This window comes from Palaemon carinicauda, chromosome 40 (genome assembly GCF_036898095.1).
Source record: "Palaemon carinicauda isolate YSFRI2023 chromosome 40, ASM3689809v2, whole genome shotgun sequence".
Taxonomy (NCBI): Eukaryota; Metazoa; Arthropoda; class Malacostraca; order Decapoda; family Palaemonidae; genus Palaemon; species Palaemon carinicauda.
Window position 1 is genome coordinate 928,083 of NC_090764.1, and position 23,201 is coordinate 951,283.

The 23,201-nt window shown below is 38.6% G+C and overlaps 1 protein-coding gene across 1 annotated transcript in view; it reads left to right on the forward strand.

Annotated features, from left to right (window-relative positions):
* LOC137632075 (vinculin-like) overlaps window positions 1-23,201 on the forward strand; it is a 56,188-nt gene that overhangs the window by 24,114 nt on the left and 8,873 nt on the right. Inside the window, exons 8-15 of the mRNA XM_068364056.1 lie at window positions 243-414; window positions 3,064-3,263; window positions 4,991-5,168; window positions 13,265-13,480; window positions 14,811-15,023; window positions 16,335-16,483; window positions 20,543-20,651; window positions 22,371-22,475. Coding sequence (XP_068220157.1) covers window positions 243-414; window positions 3,064-3,263; window positions 4,991-5,168; window positions 13,265-13,480; window positions 14,811-15,023; window positions 16,335-16,483; window positions 20,543-20,651; window positions 22,371-22,475 — 1,342 coding nt within the window. The remainder of the gene's footprint in view (window positions 1-242; window positions 415-3,063; window positions 3,264-4,990; window positions 5,169-13,264; window positions 13,481-14,810; window positions 15,024-16,334; window positions 16,484-20,542; window positions 20,652-22,370; window positions 22,476-23,201) is intronic.

Below are 23,201 nucleotides of genomic sequence, written 5' to 3' on the forward strand. Positions count from 1 at the left end.
TGAAGGAAACAGATAGAATAGTGGGCCTGAGTGTACCCTCAAGCAAGAGAACTCTAACCCAGGAAAGGAACAAATCACAAATTAACTTAAGATTTTCTTTTATATTTTGATTTTGTTTACGCCTCATCAGCTAAATCACAAATCAATATACTTGTTCATTTTATGAGATGTGATATACACTACCGTACACATATGAACATGTACATTTTAGAATCGCCTCTAATGTGGTTCTTCTTTTTTAGACTTTCGCGGTTCCACTCGCCCCACTCGAAGCCCTCCTTAAAGCTCTGGAACCCAACCAGGAAGTCACATCCACGAAAGCATTAGAGGACCTCATTGCCAACTTCGATATCCACGTGGATCACATCTTTCAGGTTGGAGGGTTTGCAGCTGCTTGTACATCAGATAACTTGAGTAAGTGGCATGATTTATTCAGTTTATTTATTTTAAAGTTATGATGATTTATCTTGAAATCATAATTGTATGATACAAGAGCAGTTTGTTTAACCCTTTTACCCCCAATGGACGTACTGGTACGTTTCACAAAACTCATGCCTTTACCCCCATGGACGTACTGGTACGTCCTTCCAAAAAGCTGCTATTTACATTTTCATTTGCATATTTTTGATAACTTTATGAGAAACTTCAGGCATTTTCCAAAAGAATGAGACCAACCTGACCTCTCTATGACGAAAATTAAGGCTGATAGAGCAATTTAAAAAATATATATTGTAAAATGTGCTGGAAAAAAAAAACGCCTGGGGGTTAAGGGTTGGAAAGTTCCAAATAGTCTGGGGGTAAAAGGGTTAATACCGAAGTAACAATTTCTTTATAGTAACAAAAGAGTTTTTTAATGTACAGTTTTTATAGTAACAGTATATGAATCTGTGTATAGTTTTGCAAGTTCTTTTGCTTCATTGATGCTTTATTTATTTTGCCTAAGTTTTTCAGTTTCATTATTTGTACAGAACATAATTGTCTTCTATTGTGTTTCTGTTGATACTGTGATATTATAAGTCTTTCAGTGAACGACACCTTGTAGTAACGGGGGATTTTGAGGAGGGAGAAGTCTAATTGGAAAGGGATCTCTGGTAGTGGTATCACTCGCCCCAGTTTTAATACCGACGCCCTTTAGGGGTGAGCGAGCTGGATATATTCCTAGCATTCCATGCAACTTTTTTCTTTGGTATATTTAGCAGTATTTATACCTTTGAAATTGTGCTTCAAGGAGAATTTCACTGGGCGACACAGGTCCCACGCCCAGAAATAGATTTTTCTTTCGTCAAAATCCCTTTATAAGTCTTTCATTATTTTCCCCTATTCTCTTAATGTGGTTATGAATAGCTAATTTCTCATTGCAAATATAAAACTTAATATTATTGTTTTTGCTCAAGATATTAACAGATCCTTTTTTGATAAGCAATGCACTTTTTAGCATGATTTAAACAAGACTCAATTCGATTTTTTAAGCTTTGTTTGTTTTTACAATATGCCCGTTATTGTGAAATCTAGATCTGCAGAGTTTTAACCGTAGTATACTTCATGGATGTTTTTATATAACCTTAATTGCATGCCCTTTAGATAAGTGCCATATGTCTATATGTAAATATAAATATTAGACTTGTATAAGTTTCAATTGCTATCCATTCCTGCTTTGGCTCAAAACCATTAGAAAGCAAATTGATTTAATAATTTAATTGTAGAAAAGAGTACAGTAATGACGTTTGTATGAAACAGCTGGAGAGGACACATGAGCACGGAGGTGAATTCTTCTAGCTGAGGTTACAGAGGGATTGTTATCTAGAATTACTTGAATTATGCCTCATTGTTTCCAAAAATATGTTGAATTAACGACAATCACTTGCGAAAAACACCGAACAAAACAATTACGACTTAGCGGGCAAGTCCAAAACAGAAGGATGACCTGGAGGGTGTTCGTGTAGGTGGCGGTGGCGTGGTGCAAGTGTGGTTTCTGGGGTCTTTGTTACGGCCCTTCCCTTTGATGAAGGAGTTATCTAACTGGAAGACAGCCTGTGAATAGTGGTTTTCACACGCCCCTGATGTAGACACGACACTCACGAGGTGCTCGCGCGAGGGTAGTAACCTCTGCATTCCATGCTTTTATTTTTCTCTGGTATATTTGGAAGATTTATATCAGAAAAGGTAGATAGAAGGACTTTTCACCGGCCGTCACAGGTCTCTCCCCAGAAATAGATTTTTCCTTCGTCAAAATCCCTTTTTAGGATAGTTTTTGTTTGCTGATTAGAGAGAGATAGATAAGAAATTGACATATAGAGAAGGTATTCTGGAAACAAACTGCGAATTTTTATCTGCGGTTCAGTTTTGGTTATGAAATTCAGATCAGAAGTTTACATATAGAGGTGTTCTGGAAACAAACTGCGAGTTTTTATCTGTGGTTCGGTTCGTTTATGAAATTCAGTTAACTAATCACACCCTACAATGCTTAACCCTTTTACCCCCAATGGACGTACCGTTACGTTTCACAAAACTCATCCCTTTACCCCCATGGACGTACCGGTACGTCCTTGCAAAAAACTGATTTTTACCATTTTTTGCATATTTTTGATAACTTTATGAGAAACTTCAGGCATTTTCCAAGAGAATGAGACAAACCTGACCTCTCTATGACGAAAATTAAAGCTGTTAGAGCAATTTAAAAAAAATATATTGCAAAATGTGCTTGAAAAAAAAAAACGCCTGGGGGTTAAGGGTTGGAAAGTTCCAAATAGCGTTGGGGATAAAAGGGTTAACTGCTGTTAATCCCACCTTTCTTTAGTCAACCCTTTTACAAAGTTCTCCTATTAAAGTCTTTTATGTCAGCGGCACGGAAAATCACAGGCCGTATACAGTGCATACTGTGACTTTATATCTGCTTGATTAACAAGTTAATTTATTAATGTATGATTTTTTAGGATGTAAGACTCAATTGTGAATGTTTATAAGCCTCAGTTATGATGGATAGCAATGGAAACTTATATAAAGATATGGTTTTTAAAACGTGATATATTCGAAACTTAGATCATCTATGTTTGTGCAAAACAGGAGTTCGCCACATCCGAAACAGCCTCTTAACATTGGAATGGCTTGAGACCTGCTTGATTCCTTCCATTATAAATGCTCATAATGACCATCACGTGCATGCCAAAGCTCATGCTCACATGCTTGCAAAGCATTGGAGCATGGCTGTAGAACTGCTCTGCAACACTTTGGACGAAATCATGGATCCCTCTGCATTTTCACTCGTGAGTTGAGAGAATTTTTATTTTTTATTTTCTCGGGTATATTTTCTAAAGAAATTCTATTACAAACCAATCCTTTATATCCTAATTTTTATGTCCGACTAAGAAACATCAGTTTTTTATTCCGCTTTTTATATCCAGTTAAGTAATATCAGTTTTATTACCCACTTTTCATGTCAAACTAAAAAAACAAAAGTTGTCTGAAGAAAGAAGATGGATGAAAGCGTACATTCTAGAAAATGCGTGCATTTGTCCGTAGGCATTTATGTTCAATGTGTTAGTTTTTAGAAAGGCATTTATGATCAATGTATTAGTTTTTCAGAAACTGCTATGGTTAAGAAAACCCAATTTGATTGTTATTAGTGAATTTATATAAAAATTTTGTTTCCTAACATGCCCATTGTTTATAGCCTGAATAACAACATTGGTTGAAAGGAGACAAGCTATAAAGGCAATAGAGTTGGTTAATTAGTACTGAAAGATATGTGTGAGAGTATTTGGATCAAACGGTTGGAATTCTGATCGGTGAAAGCCCCAGGCCTGCATGGCTGAGGACTATGAAACGTGAAGTAGGAGATGATGAATGGAGAAGTATTGAATTGAAAGCTCAAGATATAGATGACTGGGTAAATCTAACCATGGCCCTTTACCCTATTGCTGTACATACTTTTTAGCTTTATCCCTTACCTCTGTTCTTGCTTTCTTTTCTTTCATCTCTATATCCTCTTGAAACATGAGCTTCACAAGTACCTGTGATGAGGATGATACATTTGGATGGGTAGATAAATCAGTACAGTACTTCCTTTTCCATATCTATACTCAATATAACTACCTTTTCTTATATACTGATGAAAAGTAATAAAAGATTACTATTTTATTATATTGTAAAGACCTCAGATTTTATTCACCGAAGTTATGAACAGATGTTGGTTCAAGAAAGGCAGTTTATTTGAGATGATTGTCAATTATAATATATGCTAATCTTATCACAGGGATGTATGATTTTAAAGGTGGCACTATAGAAAAAAATTGTGTATTATTGGTATGTATCAAATTCTAATTATGTTTCTATGTGAATAAATAGTTGAAATGAGAAAGTGGATTAGGAAGATTAAGTAGGCCATAATAGCAGACTGACTAGAATTATGTATTGTGATATTTTTACCATATATTTCATATATTAGTATTTTGAACATTTTGAAAACCCTCATAAGAAAGAACATTATACTCTTTGTAAAATAAGGGAAACTATAGAAATCTAAACTTCTTGTAGTAAACACTGAAGCTTAAATTGTTTTGAATACTTAAAAAGAATGTCAAGAGAAGTTATTAGATTGTTTTATCTGTGAAAAGAATATTTTGAGTTGCTTAGGGTTACGCTATACCTTATTTTTTTTTTTTATTAGTTAGACACATTAACATCGGATAAACTGTTGAAATAATTTCCATTTCTTCTTCTTTGTCTGCTTCTTTTCCCACTTTTATGTGGGGTCTATGTTTCGGCCAGCGTTCTCCATGTACCTCTGTCCCACACTTCATCACCGGTTAATCCTTTTGATCGAAGGTCATCCTTGATACAGTCCATCCACCTTCGCTTTGGTCTCCCTCTCCTTCCCTGTACCTCCATTTCCATCACTCTTCTCCCAATATACTGTTCATCTCTTCTCATGTTTGAAATAATTACCAATAATCTTTTTATTGTGTTTAATTGCCCCTGTTTCTTTTAAAAGGTTACCAAACAAGAAGTCCACCAATCTTGGGCATTGCTGAAAGAACAGCTCTATACCCAGGATATGTCGTGGATCAAGAAACACGTTGAGAACGTGATTTCTCTTTCCTCGCGAATTCTTGCTCTGCATCGACTTGACAGCTTTTTGACAGATCGCCAGGAAGATGATATTCAAATGGGTTAGTACTATACCATTTTTACTGTTCTACTTTTTAAAAATATACATTTATTACTTTATTTTTGGATTTTCAAGAAGTTCAATATTCAGACCTCTTATTTTATGTATGTGTTACTTCACTACCAACAAGGCTGGAGTATTTATAGGGAATAAGAAATATTAACGGGGGATTTTGAGGAGGGAGAAGTCTAATTGGAAAGGGATATCTGGTAGAGGTATTACTCGCCCCAGTTTTAATACCGACACCCTTTAGGGGTGAGCGAGCTGGATATATTCCTAGGATTCCATGCAACTTTTTTCTCTGGTATATTTAGTAGTATTTATACCTTTGAAATTGTGCTTCAAGGAGCATTTCACTGGGCAACACAGGTCCCTCGCCCGGAAATAGATTTTTCCTTTGTCAAAATCCCTTTTTTTTTTTTCTGTGGGAGGAAGTCCCCTTTTATATACGAAAATTATTACACTATCACATAATTGCTTTAATTTGAATATAATGCTGTTTTACTTATGGAATCATATTGCTTTACTATTACTAAGATAATATAACAAAACAAATTTCTAAAAAAAAAAATATATGAATTCATGAATAGAAAGATTTTTTCAAAGGAAAAGTAGGCTACTGCTCGTGAAAATACTGTGTTTTTATGTTATTTTGATAAAATACAGTAAATTTAAAAAACTTTTGAAAAATTGAATCTGTAATCAACAGTGAAACAACTAAACCTGGAAAAATATGCTATCAAGTACAGTAGTTTAAATAAGCATCTTGTATGGCTCACTTGGAGGATTTTCTAAATGAAAGAGATCTAAAAATTAGAATAAGGTAAAGTTAAAGAAACTTTATATCTAAGTAGGAAAGGACCAAGGGGGATTAAGGTGCTATTAAAGCTTATCTTTGATACTGTCCGTAGTGTGCTGCACATGGTACGTTGATAGTGATGCCCCATATGATCATATGGTTTGTTACCTCTGCCAACGAAGTTGGAAGGAGGTTATGTTTTACCCCCTGTTTGTGTTTTTTTTTTGTTAACAGCTTCCTGGCCACAATTTTAATTCTAGAGTAATGGAACTTATATAAAAAGCTGGAAATTATTACATTTTTGAAGTTCAAGGTGACGGTCAAGCAAAATGTCCAATTCACGTAATCAGCCATAAATTTGGACATCGTTATCACAGAGACTTCAAACTTGGTTCATTTTTAAATATTTAACTTAGCCGGTGAATATATAATAGCTGAGCCTCCGGCGGCTCGACAGAAAAACACAAAAACTCGCGAGCGATCGCTATGAAGGTTGCGGGTGTGCCCACTAGCGCCAACTATCGGCCAGATACCGCATATACATGTAAACAGACCCAATTCTTCTCTGTCGGTCTGATCGACAAGACGTACCATTACTCGCTGTTAACCTGGAGTTTTTCAACAGTCTTGGTGAAGTACTTCCTTTTGGTTTGAGCTTTCGCATTGCAGGTGTTTTATCTTCAACTTAAATCTTGAACTCTTTTTTGGATAGATTTAATTGTTGATGACTTTGGATTGTTTTTTTTTACTTTCTTTGACTTTTCAAAATGGCCGACCCTTCCCTTAGTACGGAAGTGTGTTTTAGGCTTTTAGCAATTATCTTATCACGTTATAAATTGTTGTTGTTAATTATAGATTTTCCTCTATATATTTTATATATCAACCGCCTTTATTAGGCCTCTTCGATTAGCTTTCCATTTATAATAAACATCAAGATAAATTTTAATGATTTGTTTATATGCGGCCTTACCTATTCCTCCCCTAATCCGAGAGTAGGCGGTCCTAACTTGGAAACCGAAGTTAAACAACGTTGAGCCCTTTCAATCGTAAATAACTTTTACAGAGAAAATGATTTAAAACTTATTAAATGAATATTTTTTAGTAGATATTTTATGAAAGATTTTCTTTGAATAGTCTTCGTACTGTTTCAAAGATGAACTAACGTTTGGTTTATTTATGCTACGCAGTTTGCGCTCTGTCGTTACGATAGAGAGAGAGAGAATCACGGTTTCACTTTGCAGAAAGAGTAAATCGCTTCTGACGTTTTGTTCATTCTTCTTTCAAACTGAAATGTTTTAAATACTAATTTAAAGGAACTTGTTAATTTTCAATTTCTTAGTCCTTTCAGTTTTTTCCTTTGGTCAAATAACCTGTTTATTGACGAAAGGTGAGTGGGCTTTTCTCTTCGGTGTGAAATCAAGAGAGAGAGAGAGAGAGAGAGAGAGAGAGAGAGAGAGAGAGAGAGAGAGAGAGAGAGACGGAGAGAGAGAGAGGAAGAGAGAACGTTCCGATCTTTATTCTCGTCCCAAGCGAGTAACGTTGTTCTCGAGTCAGTTTTTTACTCTCGTCCCAAGTCTCTGTACGGGGAGAAAGGATAAAACGTTTTTAGTTTTTATTCTCGTCCCAAGGCACTGTACGGTGAGAGATTGAAAACGTAGTTTTGAATGAACTAGTGTTTAGTCTCCTCCCCAGTCACTGATCCTTTTATCTTTATATATTTCCGTTTTATTCGATATATATGTTTACTGTTTTTTTTGCTTGTATTAATGTGCTTACATTATACGACTTATTTCGCAATTATAACCTTTTGATGTAGGGTAGAATTGCGTGCTTCAGGTAGAAATCAGTTTTATTCATGCCTAATGTGAATTATTGAAAAATTTGATTTCAGTGAAGTAAGTGCAAAACAGAAAATCGTAGTGATAAAGTGATAATTGCGCAAAGTGTTATCAGTGTTGCGACAGAGGGTTCGTCTGTTCGTGCCTGTCGTTCGCCTAATCCGAGACCTCTTGCAAGTTCTCATGCCCCAGGGAGAAGTAATGTCGTAGGACTTATGGGTTCGAGAGGCTTTAACCAACGAACAGACGTTCCCTCTATGGTTTCAGGCGTGTCTCGTCAAGACCGCCCCTACCATAAGACGAGCGAGACGGTTTTCTCCTCGTCATCCGAAGGCTTATCGCGTAAGAAACCGTGGAGCAAGGTTTCGAGACCCTTAAAGCGAAAGTCAGTCCCTTAAGGACAGGTCCAGCGTCCTGGTTGTAGCCATTGGGACAGCTCTGACCCTGTGCAGTCATCGGAAGACTGCTCAACGCCTAAACAGAAGCGTAACACAGGCTCCGAGAGTCTTATTGTAGGCAAGGTTTTGCAGTCACAGACGTTACCCTCGTCTCTTACCGCACCCATTCCCGTTGATCCTAAATGGGTTGTACTGCAATACATGCAGAATAAGCTTGCCTCTCTTATGAAGGACTATTCTGCTGAGCAGGTTCACGATGATCCTCGCCGCTTAGCTGATCGAGATCTTGGCCGTCAGCCGCCCAAACGAGCCTTTTCTCGTCCTGTTGACGTTGACGTTACAAAGTCACGTCAATCACGTTTTGTAGAGCCTCACTCGATGCAGTCCCGTGTTGACTCTCAGCCGCTTGTGGACGTTCAGCCGCTGCCGCTTGCTCTTGTTGACGTTCAGGACGTTCGCCAACCAGCGTAGTTGACTTGTTTTGACGTTGAGCGTCAAGCACCGCAGTCAAGAGTTGTTTTGACTGCTCAGTCTAGGCAGTCAAGGCAGTCTCGAGTTGACGTCGAGCGTCCTCCCGCACCTGTTGTTGTTGCTGGTCAGTCCTTTAAGCAGTTACATGACATAGCGTCCTTGACTGCTACTGTTGCTCCTTTGCGTGTGGACTCTGCTTGTCAAGCATTGCCACCACGGCAGGTCTCTCCCTTGCTTGAGACTCGGCAATTGTCGGACAAGGTTCCTTCAGATGAGGAAGTTGCTGATCCCCCTCCTACTGATATTCCCTTGAGGACTCTGTCAGACGGAGAGGAGCCTAAAGCTGCTCAGCCCTCTATGGACTTTAAATAAATCATGCTGATTTTTAAGGATCTTTGTCCGGATCTTTTTGTAACTGCTGCTCCTCGTTCGCCTAAACGTCAGAGTTTACACTAGGCCTAGCTACTTCGAAGCCGTTGTTTTCTAAGCTAGTGCTCTCTCGCTCTTCTAAGAGAGCTTTACGTTTGCTAGGCGACTGGTTGATCACCAGGAGAAGTTTGGGGGAGACAGCCTTTGCTTTCCCTCCTTTTAAACTGGCTTATAGAGCGAGAGTCTGGTATGACACGGGAGAAGTTCTCGGCTTGGGAGTTCCTGCCTCTGCCCAGATAGACTTCTCAAACCTCATAGACTCTCCCTGGCGCCTGGCCATGAGACGCTCCAAGATTTTATGGTCGGCTTTAGAGCTAGACCATCTCCTGTTAGGAGTTTTTTCGAGCGTTTGAAGTTTTGCTGTACAATTATGTCATGCATAAACAAGGCTATCAGGGATGGCTCCAATAATCTGACAGCCACGTTCTCTGCAGGAACAAGTCTATCAGGGATGGCTCCAATGATCTGGCAGCCACGTTCACTGCAGGAGTACGTAAGAGGCAAGTGCGCTCAATGTGTTCATTGTCAAGACAAACTTCACGATGAAGTCTACCAGGCTGTCTTGACAGCATTAATGGAAGGCGACTGGATGGTCTCTCTCGACCTTCAGGATGCATACTTCCACATTCCTATACACCCGGATTCCCAACCCTTTCTGAGGTTTGTTTACAGGAATGTGGGGTACCAGTTTCGAGCCCTGTGCTTTGGCCTCAGTCCTGCTCCTCTCGTGTTTACGAGGCTCATGAGGAATGTGGCAAAATTCCTCCATCTATCGGGAATCCGAGCCTCCCTGTACTTGGACGACTGGCTTCTCAGAGCATCGTCCAGTCATCGCTGTCTGCAGGATCTACATTGGACGTTGAGTCTGGCCAGGGAGTTGGGACTTTTGGTCAACCTAGAAAAGTCCCAACTGATCCCATCCCAGATTATTCTATATTTGGGGATGGAGATTCGCAGTCCAGTTTTTCGGGCTTTTTCGTCTGCCACCCGAATAGAACAAGCCCTGCTCAAAGTCCAACTAATGCTGAAAAGAGAACATTTGTTCAGTCAGGAGTTGGAAGAGTCTCGTAGGGACTCTCTCATCCCTGGAGCAGTTTGTCTCGCTAGGGAGACTACACCTTCGGCCTCTCCAGTTCCATCTAGCCTCTCACTGGAACAAGGACAAGACGTTAGAGACGGTATCAATCCCAGTCTCCGAACCAGTAAAGGCATGCCTGAAATGGTGGGACAGCAATATCAGTCTGAGAGAGGGACTATCCCTAGCAGTCAAGAACCCAAACCACGTGTTGTTCTCAGACGCGTCGGATTTGGGTTGGGGTGCGACCCTGGACGGTCGGGAATGCTCGGGTCTGTGGACCTCAAGTCAGAAGAGCATGCACATCAACGGCAAGGAGCTATTAGCAGTCCACTTGGCCTTGATGAAATTCGAAAGCTTTCTTCGAAACAAAGTGGTAGAGGTCAACTCAGACAACACCACAGCTTTGGCGTACATCTCCAAGCAAGGAGGCACACACTCCCTCACGCTGTACGAGATCGCAAGGGACCTTCTCATATGGTCAAGAAATCGAGGCATCTCCCTGTTGACGAGATTCATCCAGGGGGACTTGAACGTCTTGGCAGACTGTCTCAGTCGGAGGGGTCAGGTGATACCCACGGAATGGACCCTCCACAAGGACGTGTGCAAGAGTCTTTGGGCTACTTGGGGTCAACCCACCATAGACCTCTTTGCCACCTCGTTGACCAAAAGGTTACCAATCTATTGCTCACCAGTCCCAGATCCAGAAGCAATCCACATAGACGCGTTTCTACTGGATTGGTCTCATCTGGACTTATATGCATTCCCACCATTCAAGATAGTCAACAAGGTACTGCAGAAGTTCGCATCTCACGAAGGGACAAGGTTGACGTTGGTTGCTCCCCTCTGGCCCGAGAGAGAGTGGTTCACCGAGGTACTTCAATGGCTGGTAGACATTCCAAGAAGTCTTCCTCTAAGGGTAGATCTCTTACGTCAGCCCCACGTAAAGAATGTTCATCAAAGCCTCCCCGCGCTTCGTCTGACTGCCTTCAGACTATCGAGAGACTCTCAAGAGCTCGAGGCTTTTCGAAGGAGGCAGCCAGTGCGATTGCGAGAGCTAGGAGAGCTTCTACCATCAGAGTATACCAGTCGAAGTGGGAAGTCTTTCGAGACTGGTGCAAGTCAGCATCTGTGTCCCCTTCCAGTACCTCTGTAGCCCAAATCGGAGATTTTCTTTTACATCTGAGAAATGTTCGCTCCCTCTCAGCTCCCGCGATTAAGGGCTACAGGAGCATGTTGGCTTCGGTCTTTCGTCATAGAGGCTTAGATCTTTCCAACAATAAAGATCTCCAAGATCTCCTTAAGTCTTTCGAGACCTCTAAGGAACGTCGTTTGGCAACTCCTGGATGGAACTTAGACGTGGTCCTAAGGTTCCTCATGTCAGACAGGTTTGAGCCATTACATTCAGCCTCCCTGAAGGATCTCACCCTCAAGACGCTTTTCCTAGTGTGCTTGGCTTCGGCTAAAAGGGTCAGTGAAATTCATGCCTTCAGTAAGAACATCGGCTTTTCTACAGAAAAAGCCACATGTTCACTTCAACTTGGTTTCCTGGCCAAAAATGAACTGCCTTCTCGTCCTTGGCCTAAGTCTTTTGATATACCTTGCCTGTCAGAGATCGTAGGCAACGAACTTGAAAGAGTGCTGTGTCCAGTTAGAGCTCTTAAGTTCTACTTAGCTCGTACTAAGTCCTTACGAGGTGGATCTGAGGCATTATGGTGCTCAGTTAAGAAACCATCATTGCCTATGTCAAAGAATGCTTTGTCATATTTTATCAGATTTTTAATACGAGAGGCTCATTCTCACTTGAATGAAAAAGACCGATGCTTGCTTAAGGTTAAGACGCACGAAGTAAGAGCTATAGCAACTTCCGTGGCCTTTAAGCAAAATAGATCTCTGCAAAGTATTATGGACGCGACCGTTTGGAGAAGCAAGTCGGTATTCGCGTCATTTTACTTAAAAGATATCCAGACTCTTTACGAGGACTGCTACACACTGGGTCCATTCGTTACAGCGAGTGCAGTAGTGGGTAAGGGTTCTACCACTACATTCCCTTAATTCCAATATCCTTTTAATCTGCTCTTGAAATGTTTTTTAATTGGGTTGTACGGAAGGCTAAGAAGCCTTTCGCATCCTTTTTTGATTTGGCGGGTGGTCAAATGTCATTTCTTGAGAGCGCCCAGATTAGGGGTTTGATGAGGTCCTGTTGTATGGGTTGCAGCCCTTGATACTTCAGCTCCTGGGAGTCTCAGCATCCTAAGAGGATCGCTGGGCTTCGTGAGGAAGACAGACTAACAAGGCAGAGTAATCGTCTAAGTCAACTTCCTTACCAGGTACCTATATATATTTGGGTTTTGTTATGATATAACTGTCAAAAACTCTGAGCATATACGCTGTAAACTTAATTAACTCTGGTCTCTACCCACCACCATGGGTGTGAATCAGCTATTATATATTCACCGGCTAAGTTAAATATTTAAAAATGATATTTTAATTATAAAATAAATTTTTGAATATACTTACCCGGTGAATATATAAATTAAAGGCCCCCCTTTCTCCCCGATAGAGACCCAGCGGGATGAGAAGAATTGGGTCTGTTTACATGTATATGCGGTATCTGGCCGATAGTTGGCGCTAGTGGGCACACCCGCAACCTTCATAGCGATCGCTCGCGAGTTTTTGTGTTTTTCTGTCGAGCCGCCGGAGGCTCAGCTATTATATATTCACCGGGTAAGTATATTCAAAAATTTATTTTATAATTAAAATATCATATTTGAGTTTATGAAAATTCATGCTAATTAATGCATGTTAAAGTCAAAAGTCGAAGTCAAGGTCGAGAAATAAGCTGCCGTGACGGAGGTCTGCGCTCTACTGAGTGCCCCTCTAGTTAGGAATGGTTTTCATTCCTACAAAGTCATTAGTGAATCCTAAGTAGACTTTGATGACAGAGCTTAGGAATAAGTTTCATTTATCATGAATGGTTATTCAGCATTAATAAAAAGAATTATAGTCATTGAAATGATAAAACAAGTATTATATATATGAATCATGAAACTTATTTAGAATCTTACTTTTCTCTAACATTTACAGCCATATCAGAGATGAAAAAGAGCCTTGGATTAGTTCTAGATTCGCCAAAAGATCTGTCTCGTCATCGCAGCTTGATCAAGAGAGTGCAGCTGACGCTGACTCTAATGTCTCGCCTTTCAAGTTCCCTTAATGAAGAAAACTTGCAGTTCTTGGAAGAATACAGTTATGCAGACACGAAAAGAGTGACTAAGAAGCCATTACCTGCTAGACTAAGTGGTATGTTACTCAGTTTAGAACTTGTATAGGTCATACATCCTATACTAAGTACATTTTCAACTAAGGTCAATCCTTTGATGCCTGAGATTTATATTTTCTTATTATTTTTCGATGTACCATTATCTTGGCATAGCAGATTCTGATTTTGTGTAATTTCTTTTTTTGGGCTTAGGCCATGTCGTCCTGATGGAAGGTTCCTTCAGTAGCTTCCTAAGGGTATATATGACAGGACGACTTGGCTATCTCACCCAAAAATAGATTTTTCGCTTCGCTCAAAATCCGTTTATTATTTTAGATGTACCATTACCTAACCATAGCAGATTTAGGAAGGGTAAATTTCAAAATGGTTATTGTAGTATTGAAACGCCTTAACTTGATGACAAGTACATTCGGGCACGCTGTTCTGTCTTGTTTCTCTTCTTCTTATTTTGATAAAGTTTTTATAGTTTATATAGGAGATATTTATTTTAATTAGGAGATATTTATTTTATTTATATTTAGCTACCCCTCCCACTCACACAACTGCGAATAAGCTCACTTTGCTTTTGGCTCGGATGGTGTACGGTCGTTGCCGCTCTTCATCCTCATTAAATATTTGGACTGCTATTAATGCTCTTTGTGTTTTCTCTTTTACCCTGGCCTTTATACATCATCCTATGGGTCTCTTTCACATGTATATACCTCTAAGCCATTATTCTGTCAGTTGCTGCACCTGACTTCACGGAAATATCTTTAAATCAGTGTCAAGAACTCAATACCCCTGTCACTAAACGAAAACTGATACCTGTATGAGATGAATAAAATTATGAAATACATTGCTGAGTCAAAGAAAAATTTGGATTCTTTCCACAAGGAGGTTTTATTAATTAGTTTGCCTATCAAGGCGATGGTACATACATATACCAAAGGCACTTCCCCCAATTTTGTGGGGTAGCCGACATCAACAATGAAACAAAACAAAAAAGGGGACCTCTACTCTCTACGTTCCTTCAGCCTAACCAGGGACTCAGCCGAGTTCAGCTGTGGTGGATAATGTGGGAGGTTGGGCTGTGGCACCCTAGCAGTACCAACTGAACTCAAGGCGATGGGGTTAAAGTTAAACCTAGCTCAATGCAATTTTCTTTCATGAGATATTGATTATAAGGTTTTTTCCAATGCAAGTCAGACACTCAAACAATATTAGTTCAAGTTTGTTGGCTCTGATCCAGTTGAGACTGAAATTTTCAGTATTATATATGAAGTGGCATGAGCCTACAGAAGATTGACTATTTGAAAGCGAAATAAAGCTAATATTTAACTAAATAGAAAAATATTCTCATCTCTCCTACAGAAACAGACAAACATCAGTTGATCACCTCTAACATCGAAGACATTCCAGTCGATGTAGCTACACCATTCACAGGAAGGTCCGCACCAAGAACATCGAAAGAACCACTTGATGAGGAGAATAGATGCGAGAGACCGAAGAATCAGTTGAAGTCTATGAAATCGGCATCAAAACTTGGCGAAGGAAGATACAAGTTGACGAATACAAATCTTACAAGTTTGTTTACTTAGATTTTTTATGTTAAATAATGGTTAATGTCTAGTATCATAAGTGGATGCAGGCTTGCCAATAACTACCTCCTTATTGACATTAGAATAACTAAATTAATATCTTGATTTGATAAATAGCTTTCACACTTTTTTATCTTTGCTTACTTCAGTTTTTGCCTTTCAGCTAAGAACAGCTAAGAGTCGAGAATCTTGAATTAATGATATCACTGAAATAATTTATGATAATGATTTGATTAATACATAGTGAATATGTGATGTACAGTATGTTATTGGCAAATGTCCATTGTTAGAAAGATTTTGATAATGTTTTAAATACTCGCAAGGCTGACATATTATTATTATTATTATTTTATTATTATTATTATTATTATTATTATTATTATTATTATTATAAAATAGGTAGATCAAACTGATATCACATTTGCAGTCTCATAGGACTTGAAGAAAGATTTGTTTTTAGGTTTGACGTAAGCATCAGAACAACGTAAATTTAAAGATGACCAGCATGTTGGGAAAAGAAAATATGAATTACAGAGAAGTTCCTGTGGTCTCAAGATCTTATTTAAAGTAATAGTGTATCATTATCTTATAAGTCTGTTTTCCTTTAGCTATGAGGATGAAGAATCTTATTGGTATGGAGAACGTTGCCGTTGATACAATCAACATATTTTTGTTGAAACATTCCATTTTATGTTGACTTGATGTTTCTTTGGGCAGTGCAAGGACAACATATTTTTGTTGAAATATTCCATTTTATGTTAACTTGATGTTTCTTTGGGCAGTGCAAGGACAACATATTTTTGTTGAAGCATTTAATTTTATGTTAACTTTATGTTTCTTTAGGCAGTGCAAGGGCAACTTATTTTTGTTGAAACATTCAATTTTATGTTAATTTGATGTTTCTTTAGGCAGTGCAAGGGCAACATATTTTTGTTGAAACATTCCATTTTATGTTAACTTAATGTTTCTTTAGGCAGTGCAAGGGCAACATATTTTTGTTGAAACATTCCATTTTATGTTAACTTAATGTTTCTTTAGGCAGTGCAAGGGCAACATATTTTTGTTGAAACATTCCATTTTATGTTAACTTAATGTTTCTTTAGGCAGTGCAAGGGCAACATATTTTTGTTGAAACATTCCATTTTATGTTAACTTAATGTTTCTTTAGGCAGTGCAAGGGCAACATATTTTTGTTGAAACATTCCATTTTATGTTGATGTTTCTTTGGGCAGTGCAAGGACAACATATTTTTGTTGAAGCATTTAATTTTATGTTAACTTGATGTTTCTTTTGGCAGTGCAAGGACATCATTCAAAATCCATGCAAGCTATTACAAGCGACACATTGGGTCTGGACTCTACGTCTATAGATATCACCAAATTTCTCAGCCGCTCGACCAACACCTTATCTTCGGCACGTTCGTCGAAAAGAAATTTTTCTCTCAAGGTATGACGTTTGTGTATGTATGTATTATTATTATTATTACTTGCTAAGCTACAACCCTAGTTGGAAAAGCAGGATGCTATAAGCCCAGGGGCCCCAACAGGGAAAATAGCTCAGTGACGAAAGGGAATAAGGAAAATTAAAATATTTTAAGAATAGCAATAACATTAAAATAAATATTTCCTTTATAAACTATAAAAACTTTAACAAAAGAGAAAGAGAAATTAGATAGAATAGAGTGCCCGAGTGTACCTTCAAGCAAGAGAACTCTAACCCAAGACAGTGAAAGACCATGGTACAGAGGCTATGGCACTACCCAAGACTAGAGAACATGTTAGCATGTAGTTATTGTCTTGTACACTTATATTTTGAATGTTATGTTGAATGAGTTAATACTTGTTTATGATGGAGATCAAATTCTGAAATTCACCACTGTCTTTTGAATGTGAATTTGATGCTGGTAAGCTACACTTCTGAGCACCATTCATATTAGACCAGAAATAGTTCTCCCTCATCTTCCCTTATGAGGGGGAGGTTTGTGTAATACATACTAACCCTTTGGTCATCATACGAAGCATTCCAGACTCTCTCCTTCAGGGAGAAGGATTCTTTTTTTGACCATGTAGCAGGTACTTGAGAAGTACAGGCCAGATTTAACCTACTTATCCCTACAATGAGAAAATAGGGGGTTAATAGAGTCGTCTCCCTTCACTCCCTAAAGGGACTGGGGAGACTGCCATATTTCAGGGTAGAAAAAAACCAAGTAGTTTGGTTCTAATGGGACTTCCTACCCACCAATAAGTGAGTCTCTATTTTAAAGGACAAAAGGTTCATATATGCGTAGGAACAAATAAGTTATGAAAATAATTTTTATTTTCCCTTGCTATGGAAACCAGAGTTCATTAAAGTTAAACCTTCCACCTCAACTACCCCACTCAGTCTTGAGCTGAGTCAAAAGTGACAGGTGGGTGGGCTTTCACCACCTGTCGTTAACTACCTTGTTAACAATTTTAACGGCCATTCCACCTCTGGTGATTACATTTTCCCTTATTTAAAAGTACAGTGATACCTCGGTAGTCGAACGACTCTATACTCGAACAATTCGGAGTTCGACCAAAATTTTCGAGAAATTTTTGCTGCGGTGCTCGACCAAAAATTCGGTACTCGACCAGCCGAACACGTGACGACCGCATGGGCTTTGTGATGATCGCGCCATCTCGGCCACTCTCGCTTGTTCGGGAAGCATCAGTTCTCTCGAGAGCGTCACTCAGACAACGCGCGATCAGCATTCGTTGTGATTTAGTGATTTTCAGTGCTTTTAATTGCTTTTTTAGCTTTCATAATGAGTCCCAAGAAAGTAATGAGTGTTAAGGGGAAGGAGAAGAGGAAAACAGTGCGAACAACGATCGAGTTGAAGAAGGAAATTATAGCGAAATATGAGAATGGTGTACGAGTGTCCGATTTAGCGGTAGAATACGGAATGGCGAAGTCGACCATTTCTACGTTTTTAAAGCATAAAGAAATGATTAAGAAGGCGAATGTTGCAACGGGAGTTACGGCGGTAACTAAGCAAAGGCCACAAGTGATTGAGGAGATGGAAAAGTTGCTTTTAATATTTATTAAAGAAAAACAGTTGGCCGGGGAAAGTGTTAGTGAAGCGTTCATTTGTGAAAAAGCGTTGCATATCTATGAAGAATTAGTGAAGAAAAGTCCGAGTACCAGTGAAAGTGATTCATTTACATTTAAAGCGAGCAGGGGTTGGTTTGAAAAGTTTCGTAATAGAACAGGTATTCATCGTGTTACTAGGCATGGGGAGGCAGCTAGTTCGGATCAAATTGCAGCCGATAAATACGTGGGGGAATTCGATCGGTACATAAATGAACAAAATTTGATCGCACAACAAGTCTTTAATTGTGATGAGACTGGGTTATTTTGGAAGAAAATGCCAGCCAATACGTACATTACCAAGGACGAGACGAAGATGCCAGGTCACAAGCCAATGAAAGATAGGCTAACATTGTTGCTGTGTGCAAATGCAAGTGGCGATTGCAAGATCAAACCCTTGTTAGTGTACCACTCGGACAACCCCCGGGTGTTCAAACGAAATAATATTTGTAAAAGTGCACTACCAGTTATGTGGCGCTCGAACACTAAATCTTGGGTCACAAGACAATTCTTTACTGAGTGGATAAACGAAGTGTTTGCCCCCCAGGTTAAGGCTTACCTCATTGAAAAGAGCTTGCCAATGAAATGTCTTCTGGTTATGGACAATGCTCCTGCACATCCTCCAGGTCTCGAGGATGACTTGAAAGAAGAATACAGCTTTATCAAAATCAAATTCTTGCCCCCCAATACTACTCCCATACTCCAGCCCATGGACCAACAGGTCATTTCAAACTTCAAAAAACTCTATACCAAGGCCCTTTTCAGAAAGTGTTTTGAAGTGACCAGTGACACGAAGTTGACCCTAAAGGAATTCTGGAAGGAACACTTCAGCATCCTCAACTCTGTTAACATGATTGACCAAGCTTGGCGAGGTGTGACCTATAGGACATTGAACTCTGCCTGGCGTAAGCTGTGGCCATCATGTGTCACAGAGAGGGAGTTTGAAGGTTTCCAACCAGAGGCGGGTCCAAGCACTGCTACCCCTGTAATTTCTGATGACACTGATGTCGTTGAGGAAATTGTTGTCATGGGCAGGAGTTTGGGGCTTGAGGTCGACAAGGATGATATTGATGAGCTTGTAGAAAGCCATTCTACCGAGTTGACTGTGGAGGAATTGTTGCACCTGCAACAACAACAGCAGCAGGATCTGATTGTGGAGCAGGAATCTTCAGAAGAGGATGAGGTAAGGGAGGATGTTCCAAGTTCTCTCATCAATGAAATTTGTTCCAAGTGGGCAGATGTGCAGGCTTTTGCTGAAAAATACCACCCAGAAATTGCAGTAGCAAACCGGGCAGTGCATATGTTTAATGATAGTGTCATGTATCATTTTCGAAGAATACTGCAGAGGAGGAAGAAACAATTAACAATAGACCAGTTTTTCACAAAAGAAAAGAAAGCTGCTACATCAAAGCCTGTTTCTCCTCCAAAGAAGAGACAAAGAAGAGAAGAAACCCCTGAAATAGATCTGCCCACCCTTTCATTGGAGAGAGAAACAACTCCTGAAGGAGAACTACCCCGCCACATCATGGAAGGGGACTCTCCTTCCAAGCAGTAACCTCCCCCTTCCATCCTCTCCACATCCATCCCTGTATGCCATCGAACCGCTGCTCAAAGGTATGTTCACTACAGTACAGAAAATGGTTTAAAATTGTTTTATTTTAGTACAGTAAATGGTTTAAAATTGTTTTATAGGATTTTCTGACCAATTTCATACACATTTAGATAATTATTGTTGTTTAGGTACACGTTTTATTAATATTTTGGGCCTGTTCGAGTGCTTGGGAACGGAATAGAATATATACCATTATTTCTTATGGGGAAAAAAAATTCGGTACTCGAACAAATCGGAGGTCGAACACGGATCTCGAACGGATTATGGTCGAGTACCGAGGTATCACTTGTACTTAAGTTTGTATAACGAGGAAAGATACAAATTACTTTTTAAGTTTTTTATTATGTTTTACCAATATGTTATTGGTACTTCAGTTTGTTTTTTAGTCTTTGAATGTGTTACACACATATCAGGCAATTAATACACTTAATTCTATATTAGCTTTTCCGTGTTAGCATTGATTTACCCTAGCATTAAAATTAAGGTGTAAGGATAGCATTAAGCCCTTTTTATGAAATTATTATTATTTTTATTTGCTAAGCTGCAACCCTAGTTGGAAAAGCAGGATGCTATAAGCCCAAGGCCTCCAACAGGGAAAATAGCCCAGTGAGGAAAGGAAATAAGGAAATAAATAAACTACAAGCAAAGTAATTAACAATTAGAATAAAATATTTTAAGAATAGTGACATTAGAATAAATCTTTCATATGTAAACTATAAAAACTTAAAAAAAAATAAAAAGAAAGAGAAAATAAGATAGAATAAGCATTCACTTGATTTTTTTAGGTCAAGGAAATAAATTTGGATATCAGTGCAGCCCTGAAGAGACCTGACTTACCACCTCTTCCAACTCAGCCCGATAAGAGACGGCTCCATCTGGAGGGACAACTCGAAGGTAACAGAATAAGCAAATCTTTGGGTGTTTTGTTGTGAGTTGGCTCGTACATCTGTCCATTTTATTTTATTCCCTTGATTATTGTTTGAAATAAGTCAATTTTCATACTTGATGGGAACCAGTTCCTTTTCTGAGATGTTTTTAGTATTTATAAATAATTTTTAGCATAAGAATCATGTTACCAAATGTAGTTATAGTATGAAAATAGTTACTATAATTTTTTTTTTGGTGTTTTGTTGCCAGTTGGCTCCTACATCTGTCCATTTACTTTTATTCACTTGATTGTTGTTTGAGATAAGACACTATTTTCAGACTTGGTGAGAACCAGTTCCTTTTCTGAGATGTTTTTAGTATTTATAGATAATTTTTAACAAGAATAATGTTACCAATTGTGTTTATATGAGTATTATGAAAATAATTCTTTTATTCACTTGATTATTGTTCCAAGTAAGTCACTATTTTTGGAGAATTGATGGAAACCAGTTCTTTTTCTGAGAAGTTTTTAGTATTTATAGATAATTTTTAACAAGAATAATGTTACCAGTTGTTTTTATATGAGTATTATGAAAATAATTTTATTAGTTACTATAAATTTTCTCTAAAGCCTAGTACTTGTGCCTAATCTCCATCTTGTTTTTACATTGAGAAGTACATTAGATAACCATTCATGAAATGAATATTAAAGTTCTTCACATACAAAATTTTCCGGGTTAGATATCTCATTATATTTGCTGAGGGACACCACAAGTGATGAAGCAAACTGGTTAGCAATTCTCTCTCCCGCAGCTGCCTTTAGTTATACAGTTTCTTTAACTATTGATCCTTTAAAAGCTTGATTAAAATTCATTTAGTTACACTCTTGTTTCCTTTAGATGATATTGACCCATTGATATAGGTTTAGAACCTTTCATTGATTAAGATTAACTGTCTTCATTTATAATAAGAAGAGCATAGCTGCTAAGATTTTTAGGCTTGTATAGTAACTATAAAACCAACTTGCCTAGCAATTTCTAGTTATTGATGAAGTGTGACTGGACTTTAATTCAAAGAAGTGTGACTTGATTCAAATTCAATGAGGTGTGACTTGATTCAAATTCAATGAGGTGTGACTTGATTCAAATTCAATGAAGTATGACTGGACTCAAATTCAAAGAAGTATGACTGGACTCAAATTCAAGGAGGTGTGACTTGATTCAAATTCAATGAGGTGTGACTTTATTCAAATTCAATGAAGTATGACTGGACTCAAAATTCAATGAAGTATGACTGGACTCAAATTCAATGAAGTATGACTGGACTCAAATTCAATGAAGTATGACTGGACTCAAATTCAATGAAGTATGACTGGACTCAAATTCAATGAAGTATGACTGGACTCAAATTCAATGAAGTATGACTGGACTCAAATTCAATGAAGTATGACTGGACTCAAATTCAAAGAAGTGTGACTTTATTCAAATTCAATGAAGTATGACTGGACTCAAATTCAAAGAAGTGTGACTTGATTCAAATTCAATGAAGTATGACTGGACTCAAATTCAAAGAAGTGTGACTTGATTCAAATTCAATGAAGTGTGACTGGACTCAAATTCAAAGCCTAAAGTTTGTATTTTCATATTGATGCTCCCACTAGAAAATTCAAAGAATATAATTCAACATGATATTGTAATGAAATATATGATTCCGTTCACATATTTATATTTCGTACCATATAACCAGATTCTGGAAGCTGCGATGAAAGTTCTCTCGTAGAGGTGTCTGAACTTATTGCGCAAGAGAAGTCTCCTGTGACTTCCCAACAAAGTATCGGCAATGAGCTATCGGGTAAGTTGTCTCTGGCTGTAAAGTATTCCTTCTATTTTATAGATATACAGTATTCTATTTATATACCAAGGCACTTTCCCCAATTTTGGGGGGGTAGCTGACATCAAATAAATGAAAAAAAGGGGACCTTTTCTCTCTACACTCCTCCCAGCCTGACGAGGAACTCAACTGAGTTCGGCTGGTACTGCTAAGGTGCCACAGCCCACCCTCCCCCGTTATCCACCACAGATGAAGCTTCATAACGCTGAATCCCCTACTGCTGCTACCTCAGCGTTATGAAGCTTCATCTATGTATACAGTATTATTCTATTTAATCAACATACTTCGTTGTATTTTAATAGGGAAACAATGTTTTTCAATATTAAACTTACCCGATAATCATGTAGCTGTCAACTCCGTTGCCCGACAGAATTCTATGGAGGGATACGCCAGCTATCACAATACTAGAAGGGGGTGTACTTACCAGCGCCACCTGTGGCCGGGTACTCAAGTACTTCTTGTTGACACCTCCTCAATTATTCCTCTGTCGTGCTTCCGGCAAGACGTTCTGGGATACGCTTATGTTCTTGGAGTATTTTCACGACTTTGGTGAAGTATTTCTCTTTGATTTCGGCTGTCGCTTTACTGGAAACTTCTATATTAGCTTAGTTAGCTTTTGGAATTAATTTGATTAATTATGGTGTCGAAGAGAGTATGAACTCTCTTTCACCTTTCAATGGCCGACCC